This window comes from Patella vulgata, chromosome 7, assembly GCF_932274485.2.
Source record: "Patella vulgata chromosome 7, xgPatVulg1.2, whole genome shotgun sequence".
Taxonomy (NCBI): domain Eukaryota; kingdom Metazoa; phylum Mollusca; class Gastropoda; family Patellidae; genus Patella; species Patella vulgata.
The window spans coordinates 51,223,482-51,236,863 of NC_065885.2; the positions used below are offsets into that span (position 1 = coordinate 51,223,482).

The 13,382-nt window shown below is 33.0% G+C and overlaps 1 protein-coding gene across 2 annotated transcripts in view; it reads left to right on the forward strand.

Annotated features, from left to right (window-relative positions):
- The window catches only part of LOC126828605 (basement membrane-specific heparan sulfate proteoglycan core protein), a 143,436-nt gene that overhangs the window by 36,752 nt on the left and 93,302 nt on the right, over positions 1–13,382 (forward strand). For both annotated transcript variants that reach the window (XM_050558478.2, XM_050558480.2), the window contains exons 3-7: positions 358–523; positions 4,435–4,586; positions 8,515–9,015; positions 9,792–9,914; positions 12,686–12,805. In XM_050558478.2, coding sequence (XP_050414435.1) covers positions 358–523; positions 4,435–4,586; positions 8,515–9,015; positions 9,792–9,914; positions 12,686–12,805 — 1,062 coding nt within the window. The remainder of the gene's footprint in view (positions 1–357; positions 524–4,434; positions 4,587–8,514; positions 9,016–9,791; positions 9,915–12,685; positions 12,806–13,382) is intronic.

Consider the following 13,382-nt stretch of genomic DNA (forward strand, 5'->3'; position numbering starts at 1 on the left):
TGTCAAGTGTCCAAGACTATTTATCATATCTCAACCCACATAGGTATTTGCATTTCAATATCCCCTACTTTTTTTGAAGAGTATATATGTTGAGTTGTCGGTCTTTCCAAAATCTAAAGATGGACAGAAATGTTTTTAAGGTGGCTTCATACTAAAATAAGATACCCAAAAAGAATTACTATAAATACAGGATATGGTAAAAATATGGAACTATGATATTTAAATTAATATGTGGTATAGTTTGTGCCTGACTCATTAGTAGAAGATTTGTTTTTAATTTCAGCAATTTTACACCTGCTTGAAATCTTCAGATTGTTTTATGCAAATGGTTTAATGTTTATTTCTTTTCTTTTTCAGTTTATTATAGGGTGAAAATAAAATTTACTAGTCTTCAGTTCACTGATGGATTAAGTAATCGTTATAGTCAGGAATTCCAGTCGTTAGCAACACGATTACAAGGAGTTTTACAAAATCTGTTCCGTAATGTACCTGGTGATCAGTTAGTTAGTGTTTTATATTTCAAGTAAGTACATTATTTATTATATTTGATGACATTAAAACAAACTTTTATTTGTAGGCATACATGTAGTTTTCTGTCTAAACACAGGTTTCTACATTGTCAAATACAGTGAATTTGATTTGTCTAAAATAATAGATACAAATCAAGGTTTTTTTCTACCACTAACAATGGTAAGTCCCTAATAATATGTTGTCTGGTCACCAAGCACTTTCCTAAAAAAAAATGATCTGAAATAAATAACTTAAGTATTACATTTCTTCAATTTCTAAATACCACAAGAAATCAGATTTTGATACAGTAGGTAATTGACAACTTTGTCTCTATAGTGATACCGATCTTTATTACATCTATAATCTATACTATACAACAAATAATATATATATACTATACAACAAATAATATATATATATATATATGTATGAGTAGTATACACTGTAGGTTATAATGATCTTCACAACAAGTAATTAGATCCCTACAGCAGGAACAAGTAACATAATGCTATTATGATAAATACTTTTGGTGAGATCTTATTAATACAAGTAATATGCATGTAGGTTGTTACAGCAAGTAATATATGTCTCGACAATACATAGTAAAGCTGTAGCAAATATAATGATCAATACAGCAAGTAATATAGGTCTCTACAACAAGTAATGTAGGTCTTTACAACAGATAATAATGGTTATAATGATCAATACTGTAAGTAATAAATGTCTCTAAAACAAGTAATAAAGGTCTCCACGACAAGTAATGTAGGTCTCTACAACAAATAATAATGGTTATAATGATCAATACAGCAAGTAATATAGGTCTCCACAACAAGTAATGTAGGTCTCTACAACAAATAATAATGGTTATAATGATCAATACAGCAAGTAATAGTGGTTTCTAGAGCAAGTAATAAAGGTCTCCACAACAAGCAATGTAGGTCTCTACAACAAATAACAATGGTTATAATAATGATCAACACAGCAAGTAATAGTGGTTTCTAGAGAAGGTATTGAAGGTCTCTACAACAAGTAATGTAGTTCTCTACAACAAGTAATAATGGTTATAATGATCAATACAGCAAGTAAGTAATGTCTCTACAGCAAGTAATGTAGGCCTCTGCAACAAGTAATATTGGTTATAATGATCAGTGCAGCAAGAAATATAGGTCTCTACAACAAGATAAAGGACACAATAAGTTTGTACCACTACAGTGTTGTTCATTACAACAGACAAATTGCAGTAACTTGTGTGGGCTTGTTCCACTCTCAGTGTAAGTTAGTATTCCATGATAGTTTGTTTTATCATAAAAATACTCGTTTGTAATATGAAATATATTTATAAAGAGACCTTGTTCCTTGTATATTTACCTGGACGATGGCCTCTTTTCAATCCAGTCATTAGCTAAGTCACATTGCTAATGAATGATATGTGGACATATAGTTGTTGATCAATCTTCCATCCAAACTTTTCACTCAAAAATATGTTATGAATGCTTTGGATTCTAAATTATTTGCTGATTTTAATGCAGCATCATATCCATGTGATGTTGGCACAAGGTTTCAAAAGATTTCCCATTTCTTCATATATTCAAATTAACGGTTATACACGGAAAGCCAACACCTCAAACTTGTTTCTGAAACCTCCAAGACACTGTGATTGCTGTGTGCCACTTACGAGACTCTTCACACGTTCTTCTTATTCCTTATTTTAATCTTACCTTAATAGAATTATTATTTCCAATAAATAAGTTAATGCTGTATTAATTTATTGTCTTTTAAAGACGTGTACCAGGATCTGAGACAGAAATGTAAGAACTATATTTATAAAATACAAATGAGATGTACAGTTGAGAATATATAATTGAAGCAAACTCTAATTCAAAATCAACTGATAGGCATTGGTTTGTTCATGTGGTTAGATTTTTCAAGGAAAAATTTCAAAATTACATCAGTGTTATGATTCTCAGTGTACATTTAAATTGTATAATTTATAAGATATTATTAAACCATCACCTGGCTTATAATAAGATGCTTATACATGTAATATAAATCAATCAGAATAATAGAATACAGATCATTATTCCACATCCTTTTAATTGTGGGGTCTGCTGCCAGGAAAATCGGTAACATGAATGTGTGTGTAATGTATTAATTTCTTTGGTTTGCAGCATAAAAGGTCTTTGTTTTGTTTTAAAAAAATGTCTTTGCTTTGCAGCATACCATCTTGCAAATCGTATCAGCCCTTACACATTGAGTTAGACATGATTTGGATAAAGTCCTTAGAGACTGTTCTTACAACAGCGGCTCATACGTACATGATCAACCCCAATAACTTTGCTTTTGTTATGAAAAGTCTTTGAGAAGATGATTTCATCCAAATTTTTAAGTTTAGGACTTTTCTTGTAGCAGATTGCAAAATGGGGGATACTTATTATTACAGTGATAAAACATGATCTGTATTTTATTAAGGTTGTATTTTGATATGATGTATATTATCTTTTTGATGTTTATTATGATTTGGTATATTATCAGGATGCATTTCAATTTCTATATATTTAAATCCATATTGATTGAAAATAATATGGTTCACACACAGGCTGTAATATCCTCTCCAAACTGTTGACCATACTTTATTTATCACTCCTTATAAATGCATGTGATATGTATGTTATTAATTTGTATACCATACTGGAAAATATAATTACAAAATGATTTAGGATATGATGTGGGTGTCTCTGAAGTTACTAATTTCTAATATGAAATAAAAATGGGGGTCTTATTTTCCTGATGCTCTCTTGGTCGGTCGATGATATTGTTAAGAAAATGAGTGGTTGATAATTTTCAATTATTATCTAATGCTGAAAATATCAGGATATAATAATGAAGATTAAGAAAACAGTACCATATCTATAGATTGGTCAGTGGGCTAAGGATTTAGCAAATGACATAGATTTTTGCTACATGTTCAGTGGGCCAAGGATGTAGCAAAAGGATCCATTGGGGTAAACAAAAAAAAACCTGTTTGTATGATCCCTACTAAACATGGTTCAGGAATTCATTTAAAAAGTTTTAACAGGTTGTTTTCTGTATATATACCAGTGAGGTATAACATGAAAAACTTTGCAAACAGAATTACAAGAAAAAAAAAAGTAATCTTAAATATGGTAGTATCGGGAGCATTGATTGAGTTACAAAATTTGTTTAATTTCTCTGAATGTGAAATACTGGGGCATATTAGTTATGTAAAAAAATAATCTATTCTTTCACTATTTAAGCCACATTTGTCTCTGTTTTCAAATAATCCGGTCAGGGTATGGGTTTGTTTATTACATGTGTATTATATTTATGTAATCTACATTATATATATATATATATATATCTATACCAACATGTATGGAAGATGACTTCCATTTAATGTAGCCTTTTCCCGCCTAAAATGGAAAAAAAGTATGACTCAAAAATTTCTTTCCTGTAAGCATGGCGCTTGCCTCCCCTTAATAATCTGACAATAAGTCAAGATGGATAATACATTTATTACAGTCATTTAAAGCTGTAATGTTCAAAGGCATCAAAATAAGATTTTGTTACAGATCATAAAGTTGCTTTTAAATTCATTGATGCAGCCAATCAGCTTCTTAGTTACAAGACTAAACAGAAGCTTATTAGTTGATTTTTTTGCACACTAAGTACAGTTTTGCACATATACGTAATATGTACGACTCAATGTGAGCTTAATCTGATCTTGAAACAAAAAGCACACAAATTTTTATAAAATGAGTTTTTACTTTATTACTCACATCCAAATTAATCTGTGTGTCAAGATTAAACTCAATATAGGCTGCATTATTTTTGATTATGTCATTAGTAATGGACGCATTAAAATGTAAAATGGTAGTAATGTATTATTTTTTTTTTTGTTTCTAGTAAAGGATCTGTTGACGTTACTTTTGACCTTAGTTCTAATGGTTTCTCTGATGAACAGGAATTACGTCGTATTTTGGAAGAAGCTTTAAGAACTGGCATTATTGGTCCATATGATGTATCCACTGAAGATTTTTCCTTCAGACAACTTGGAGGTAAAATATATAATTTTCAAAGAACTGTTAACATAATTTTTGTGAGAAATAGGTCTCAAAGATACTTTCAGTTCTTAAATAGAGATTCAAACATCTTTGCTCTAATTTATTCATATATCAATACAACTTAATTTGTTGAAGTTGCCAAAACTGGTAACAGAATTATCAATCTAACAGTATGAGATATGTTAATGTTTTAAAATGTTATAAAGATTTACTAAAGTGGGCAATGGAACTAGGTGAAGAGCGAGTTAAAAAGAACAAAATTGAATGGAATTTGATTGAGTATTAGCCAAATTTTATTGATTAGCCTCATCTTAAGGTGTTTGAAGTTAATGCTGATAATAAGTGAGCGTTGTGTAATCTGAATCCTAAGATAACAAATAAGTCATTCATTAAATGTGCGAGCAGTGATAGTGTGGAAGTGTTATCTTGTATTGATGCCAAGTTTCATCAAGCTGTGTTAGTCGACAGAAATAACACCCAGCATCCACTTTTGACAATAATAAGTTTCTAATTACTCTAAATTACAAGGTGTGGTCAACACATACCAGTCACTCGCTTTTTTTGTTTGTATTAATTTCAACCAATTAGATTCCTTGTGTTCCCCTGCTTTCGATGAAAATCTATGAAATATAATTTGTTGTACACATACTTACTGAGGTTTTATAATAATAATGGTAAACAAAACATAAAATTGAAATAAAATTTTGCTCAAAATTCATCTGAAGCCTCTATATTCAGTTATTATTAACTGTATCTGAAGAGTGTATTTTCTAAAGATATTCAAAGTTTTTATAGGCTATCATCGTGTATAATTCAAATCATAACATTTGATTTAATGATAAAACACATATATAGTTATTGAGTTATTGGAGTTCCTAGGTCAATAGGTAGACCCCAAATTGCAGTGTTGCCACCTTGTGTACATTTCTGTTTTTTTTTTAAAACAATTTGCAAATTGTTCATTGCGACAGTAATTATATCTTTATTGTATATAACAAAGTCCCCTTCCCCCCATTTACTTGTATAGCTTGTGACCAGGATTCTTAATGCAATTTTCAAGACTTGGTAGGATTAACATGATTATTAAATTGTCAAAGAAACTCGGGATATTGTTTTTTTTAAATAGAAATTTGTACATGCCCACATTGAAAAGACAAAGAAGTCTGTTCATTTTGCGATAATTACTGTCAGAGTACAGGCCCTTGATAAGTTAGAAAAATCTTGTAGAAGCTCTATAAAGGCTGAAATTATCATCTGCATGACTTTGAAAAAATAAACAGTGTTTATGTTCAAGAGATGCAGAAGCATTTTGATTTTTATACGGCCACATTGAAATGTGGTCGTATATTGTCGTCGCCCCCGTCCGTCCGTTTGTCCGTCCTGCATACACAATAGCTTGTGGACGCTCTAGAGGCTAAAGTTAATACCCGATTGACTTTAAATTTTTACTGCCAGAGTTATGGCCCTTGATCACTTTGAAAAATATTGTGGGCACTCTAGAGACTAAAGTTAATATCTGATTGACTTTATATTTATACACAGTGTTTAAGGGCATGAGACGGAGAACCCTATTGATTTTCAGTGATTTCCAATAATTACTGCCAGAGTTATGGCCCTTGATCACTTTGAAAAATCTTGTGGATGGTCTAGAGGCTAAAGTTAATATCCGATTGACCTTAAATTTATACACAGTGTCAGTGTTTAAGGTCATCAGACGAAGAAACCTATTGATTTTCAACAATTTCCGATAATTACTGCTAGAGTTATGGCCCTTGATCGCTTTGAAAAATCTTGTGGATGCTTTAGAGACCATAGTTATCATCTGATTGATTTTATATTTATACACCGTGGTTAAGCCTATATATAATTGTTTCAAATAACTTTAGATTGATACACAGAGTTTAAGGTCTTTGGACGAACAAGTATATTGATTTTCAATTATTTTTGGTAACTTGAACAGCTAAATCCGTGGTATTAAATGTTTTGTATAGTAAATGTTAGCATGGGCCAAACAAATTCTAATGATTTTCTGATAATTACTTAACGAGTTGTTATTCTTAATCAGATTTAACTGCCCGGATGATTTAGCTGCTGTGGGCGTATGTTTCACTGCCTGGCAACCTATCTTTAACTATTTTTGATAATTACTGTTTTAGTGCTTGATCATTTAGAAAAAATCTTGTGGTTCATGTTAATTTTAACAAATTGCGATGATATGTTTGCCTTTGATAACTTTGAAAAACTCTGTGGAGCCTTCAAGAAACGTAGGCTATGCTGTTATATACTATTCAAAAAAAGTAGGGGATATTTGATTTTGGGGGCATAATACTAAAATATGCAAATGACTACGAAAAAAGTCACTATAGAACCTAACAGAAGAAACATTTCCAGTCACATGTGACGCCCAAACGCACCAATAGCTACCGCATGGAATGCAGGTGATGCTTGGGATCATCATGGGGGTCCAACCCAAGATTTGCACGACTCTGACTTTGAATGTTACAGTCATTGTGGCATTGAATTCCAGGGTGGAAACATCAGTTTAATTGTTTTAGTGACCAGAAAACAAATTTTGATATGCGTCGGCTTACCCAAAATGAAAGGTTACGTGCCCTTGGCATGCTACAGATCGGCACAACACAGGCGGTTGTGGCGCGGACGATGAATGTTTCTCAGTCTGTCATAAGCAGGCTATGGTCCAGATACCGTGATACACAATCTGTACAGGACAGACCACGCTCAGGTCGACCAAGGGCGCCAACTCAAGCCCAGGATCGATTTATCCGTACCTTGGCCTTGAGAAATCGTGTCATCACAGCAAATCAGATCAGCGCTCGTCTTCAAACAGACACTGGTGTGAGAGTGAGTGGCCAGACGATTCGGAATCGACTGCATAGGGGTCACCTTCGCGCCCGACGTCCTCGCGTGATCCCTTGTTTGAGAGATCATCACATTCAGGCAAGACGTCGTTGGTGTAGGGATCGTCAACACTGGGATAATCGACGCTGGAGCAATGTGATGTTTTCAGATGAGTCAAGGTTCACTGTTGATTTTTTGGACAGACGTAGGAGGGTGTGGCGTCGTCGAAACGAGCGCTTCCAAGACGTTAACATCATCAGACATGATCGATTTGGGGGTGGTTCTGTTATGGTGTGGGGAGGCATCACTGTTGCTGGAAGAACGGCTACACATGTTGTTGCAGGGCGTGTTACAGGCCAGTACTACCGGGACAACATCTTGGCAGTCCATGTTGTGCCGTTCGCACGACATCATGGCCGCCGTTTCATCTTCCAGGATGACAACGCAAGATGTCACAGGGCCAGGATCGTTACAGGTTACCTCCAACAACAGAACATCACCACATTACCTTGGCCAGCACTGAGTCCCGACCTCTCCCCCATAGAGCATGTCTGGGACATGCTTGGACAGAGGTTACGTCAACGTCAACAACGTCCTGCCAATGTCCAAGGACTTGCTGCTGCGTTGCAACAGGAATGGGACAATCTGGACCAAAATGACCTTAGGCGTCTCATTAGAGTATGCCACGTCGGATCAATGCTTGTTTGGCAAACAGAGGAGGATTTACCCGTTACTGACTTGGTTGTGATGCTGTGGTAACTTTGCTGTTTGACCCCGGGTATCATTTTACCCTTATAATGGTCAGTCTGTGCCTTACTTAGTCTAACGATCATTTGGAATAAATCGATGAATGTGAACTTCATTTCATTTTGTCATTTGTTTCTTCGTCAGTTTCATTAGGTGACTTTAATAACACTTAAAAATCAAATATCCCCTACTTTTTTTGAATAGTATACTATTGATTGGAAATTTATAAACTGAATTTATGCTTGTGAGAAATCAATTCATTGGTCTTGGTTTTATAGGTGTGGAATATAGCATAGTGTATTTCTTTTATTTAAAGGAGCTGTTACCTGTCCAGAATATGTTGGCAGAGAACCTACCCGTTTACAAAGATTTGGTAACAACCATGCACGTCTCCTGATAAACAATGTTTTCCAATGTCAAGGAAATGTTGTTGGTTGGGAATATTTTAGAATCAGTGCACAGGGTGATGCTTATGTTGGAGTCTGGAAACAAACCGATGATGGTGAATTTGTATTGGTGCGAAAAACACTTTTACCAGAAGCCCCAGTTGGCAGAATTACTATACAGCTACCTGACCCAATTCCTGTTACTCCTGGAGATTTTATTGGTATTTTTTACCCTCGTAGCACAGCTATTAATGTCATTGGTAGTGCCACATCAGACGATGCAGAAGTGCCTGCTAATGAACTTTATCAAGTGTATGATGTACAACTGTTTGACGATATGGTCGAGGAGGGTGTCCCATTTGACATCAATCGTGTACAGACAGATCTTTTTAATGGAACCTTTGCTTTAAGAGCCGTCATGGAATATACAGGTAAAACAAGTTTTATTCGTATTTGCAATTGAAGTTGCTGCCAAGTTGTTTACATATTTATATGCTGGCATTTAATGTGAGGGTTGATTTTCCTCACCTCCCTCCGCACTCCATCTGCTGGTCTGCTGGCGTCCAGTCACAATAACTTATGCAAACTGAGTAGTTCAGATTTCTGGACATGATTTATTTCAAATTTGCAGGCATTGCTCATTTGGTTATCTAAATTATTAATTAGACATTGATTAACTTATCCAGACCATAATCAACTCTCCATAGCATTGCTAGCCTGCGATAAATGCTGGATTAGAACCTGCTCTGCTGCTTCTGATGAAATCAAAAAATGGATAATGATGACTGTTTTTTATCATACTTTTGTAATGATGATCGAGGCTAAGCCCAAAATTTAGTCGCTAAATACTCGTTTCAGAGTGGATCAATTTGACTGAAATTTTCAGCAAATTCCCTTTACATTATCTAGTATTTAACTATTATAGTGAGAACTACCAGCTCTTGTATTAGTCTAAATAAGTGTATAATATATGGGTAAAGATTATATATAATAATAATAATAATATCGTCATTTATAAAGCACGTTAATACTGAAGAAAACAGTTTCTAAGGCGCTGAATGGTGGAAATGGTGGAATGGTGGAAAGGCAATTTTTAACTAATGACATCAAAATACACTTGGCTCCCCATAATTAAGAGAACCTCTGCCAGTAATTGTACAGTTTGATAAATATTTCTTAAAACTATGTAATTTGTACCTTTACTTAGGGTTACCAACTTTTGAATGTCAGGATACAGAATTTCAGTGTGATAATGGTGATTGTGTTGAAGGATCATATAGATGTGATGGCCAGATTGATTGTGCTGATAAATCTGATGAAGTTAGCTGTGGTATGTAAAGTATTTTAGTATCTATTTTATTTACAAAAGTTACAATGAGAACAGTTTTCATTTACAAAATAGATTTATATTTATAGATTTATAGCCATAATTTACCTTGAGCCATGATATGCAATGTATAATGTCTCGACAGGCAATTCTTCTTCAATATTCTCTCTGTTTCAAGTTTGAGTATAAGGATCTTATATGGAGATTATTTGAGCTTTTATACACTCGTATTGAAATGTCATATATGGCCATCACCTGCATTCATCATCCACAATTTCTTCCGATCGTTTTAAAAATGTATATGCATTGTTCAGCTTAGTGAAACAAAGAACTCTATTGAATTCAAACAATTTCTATTAATTACGTCTAGAGTTGTGGCCCTCGCTCACTTAATATAATATTGTGAATGCTTTTACAACCAGTTGTTTTATTCAATCTGCTTGAAATTTATATGCAATGTTCAGATTAGTGGGACAAAGAAGTCTATCATATTTCAATAATTTCCTTAAATTAGATTTAGAGTTAATTGCTCCTGTGATCTGGTAGAAATTTATATGCATTTTTCAGATTTAGTGAATATATGAGTATGTTCCACACCCATAGTTTCTCACATTTCTTTCCTACAATTTAAAGAATTCTACTTTCAACTATTTCCTATAATTGTACAATGAACAGAAGCCTTTTGTTTTATTTATCTAATATTTATGCTATATTTTTGTCTAATCTGAGGTTGAAGGTTAGAAAAATTGGAAAACACGGTCAAATATGCTGCATGTGAAAAACACATATTCTTGGATTTTACATGAACTTGGCCCATCTTTTATGTGCTTTTCATAAATTGAGTGAATAAGGTGGTCAAGACCAGGGGCATAATGATTTTGTTTGAAGGGGGTGTTTAGCAAAAATGCGACCGATTGATGCACATGCCTCTAACACGAGTGATGTAGTCTGGAGCAGAGCACCGCAGATGCAGGTTTTTTTTAGAGAAGGGGGGTAGATTTTGAATCTTAAAAGTCTGTGAAATGCCATTTCCTGGGCTATGGGCGAAGATTTTGCAGAATTCTGATTGTCAGAAAACACTTTTAAGTTCAATAGATCACCTTAACATTTCATAATTCAAAAATTTATAAGTATTTCTGAAACAAACTCACCTTCTCTTTTACCAATCCAAAAGATAAAACTATGCTTCCGATAACTTCTTACCAACTGTTCAACTAATATTATTTGTATGACAATCAAAAATATATTTTGAAATATCAAAATCTTTGTAACAAGCTCTCTCAATTTCTTAGGCCAACATACACATAACAGGGAATTTTTTTTTTCAAACATGACATTTTATACTATAGTTTTGTGTGAGTAGCGTAATATATGCCATTTAGGTGGATGGATTCACGTAAATACATTATTTGGGAATTTTTCCGTTTAGTTTGGCATTGTTTACGTCACTAATTCATTTAGTCAACGATGCATAATTTTATGACCCCTTCAGAAATATTGATGTTAAAGGTTTTATTTACTATTATGTTGTTCTGGAAGTTATCTCTCTTTATCATGAAGCAGTTTGCTACACTCCTATTCAAATATTTTATGAGGTTTCACATTAAATTCAATAAACTTATCTTATACATTATGTCAAATCCATTAGGGTCGAATTATTTCCATGACACATTAATTATTTGTTTCACTATTTAGAGATTAGTTATCAAATGCAAAATTTTAAAAAGTTAAGGCCATTAAGTTAACAAATTGTAAATGTTATGATGAAAGGTCAGGATACTCCCAATTTGCTAGACAAATTTGTAATTGGTGGTGAATCTATTAGAGATGTACAGATATTACTTGGATTAAATTTGGTGAATTGATGAATGCCTGTGGCTTATAGCAGATTATGTTACATTTTCTCTGTGTTTGAAAATAGAAGAATGATTGAAAGAAAAGATAATCTAATTAAAATGACTATCTTCATGTATTTTTAAACCTATTAACTTCTTACACGACCTTACATGTATATTATTATATCTTGTTTTGAGAAATAAGTAAAATGGGTCACACCTTATATTTGTTAAACTTTAATATATTATGAAATATATAATGCATTAAGCTACCTATATTTATATTACTGTGATATGGTTATTGCATAACAGATGGTTAGATAATTATTTAAAAGCAAGAAGAACATCTGCCTTACAGTTAAAATACTGTTCATATCCTCCCTGAAGAATAAGAGACTACTGCTTTTTTTAAGATTTGTCGTCACAACCTCCCTAAATAAATATCTTGAACACAAAGACACTTGATTGGTTTCTAAGTTTTCATTGTGTGAACTGTCAAAGGAAATCTTTAGAAAGACACAAAGTAATAACATAGTCTGATGATTTGATTGTGAACCATTTTGTTCATCATTTTATTTAATAATAAACTTGAGTTTTAACAGTGGTATAAATGAGATTAACATCATTCTCTGCAACTCAGTTGAACTAAAATACATGTATCTGAATAAGCAATTCATGCTATATTCATCAGCTTATGAATTTCTATATGAACTAATGTGTATGTCAAAGGCACTGATGAAGCTGTGTCCACTTGCTTGAATTGAATGTTTTATCAGCGAGTCAGTCAGTAGGACAGAGCTGAGGATTGAGGTTGTCTTAATATCCAATAAACCTAGGATAGAGTTGTGAAGACAATGGAGGTGTTGGTCATTCAATCATCAACTGATCTTTGTCTTTTCTTTCTGTTTATAATACTCTTATGTCCTTCTATTACTGCAGACAAGGACTGTAAAGATGAAGAATTTAAGTGTCTATCTGGTGATTGTATTGACATCTTTTTGATATGTAATCAACGTGTTGATTGCCCTGATGGCAGTGATGAACAGGATTGTCCACCAGGTATGTATTTTTTTTTAACAGCTTACCAACATTTCTTTTAATGTTTCCATAGAAATTTAGGACTACTCATTTTTTGCAATAAAATGATATAGGTATATTTTCAGAGATATATAAATGCAATTAATTTGAACATGATGTTCTTTAAAGATTTAGATTTTGAGCTCATTAAATGTAATAAAAGTAAATGTTCTGACAGATCATTTAGATGGCTGTTAACTACCAAGATTTTGCATGGGTTTTTTTGATTTGTTTTCTTTTGAAGAGTTGGGTTATTTACAGACTTTAATTCATTTAATTTGAATGAATGATTGTTTAATTATTTAATATGGAATACAATCATTTTAGCAATGTCAGTATTACACTCTGGATCAGTTTCAGTTTTAATGAATTTAATTTCTGCTTCTAGAACACCCAATACCACTTCCCTTTAATGGGTTCATTTAGCTTTAAGTACAATATTTCAAAGATTGGTGATGTTTAAACTACTCTCTATGAAATTTATAATAGATGTAGTTGTATACATGTATATGCATATTCAAATGAATTAAGGTTAATGAGGTAATTAAGGTGAAGATAT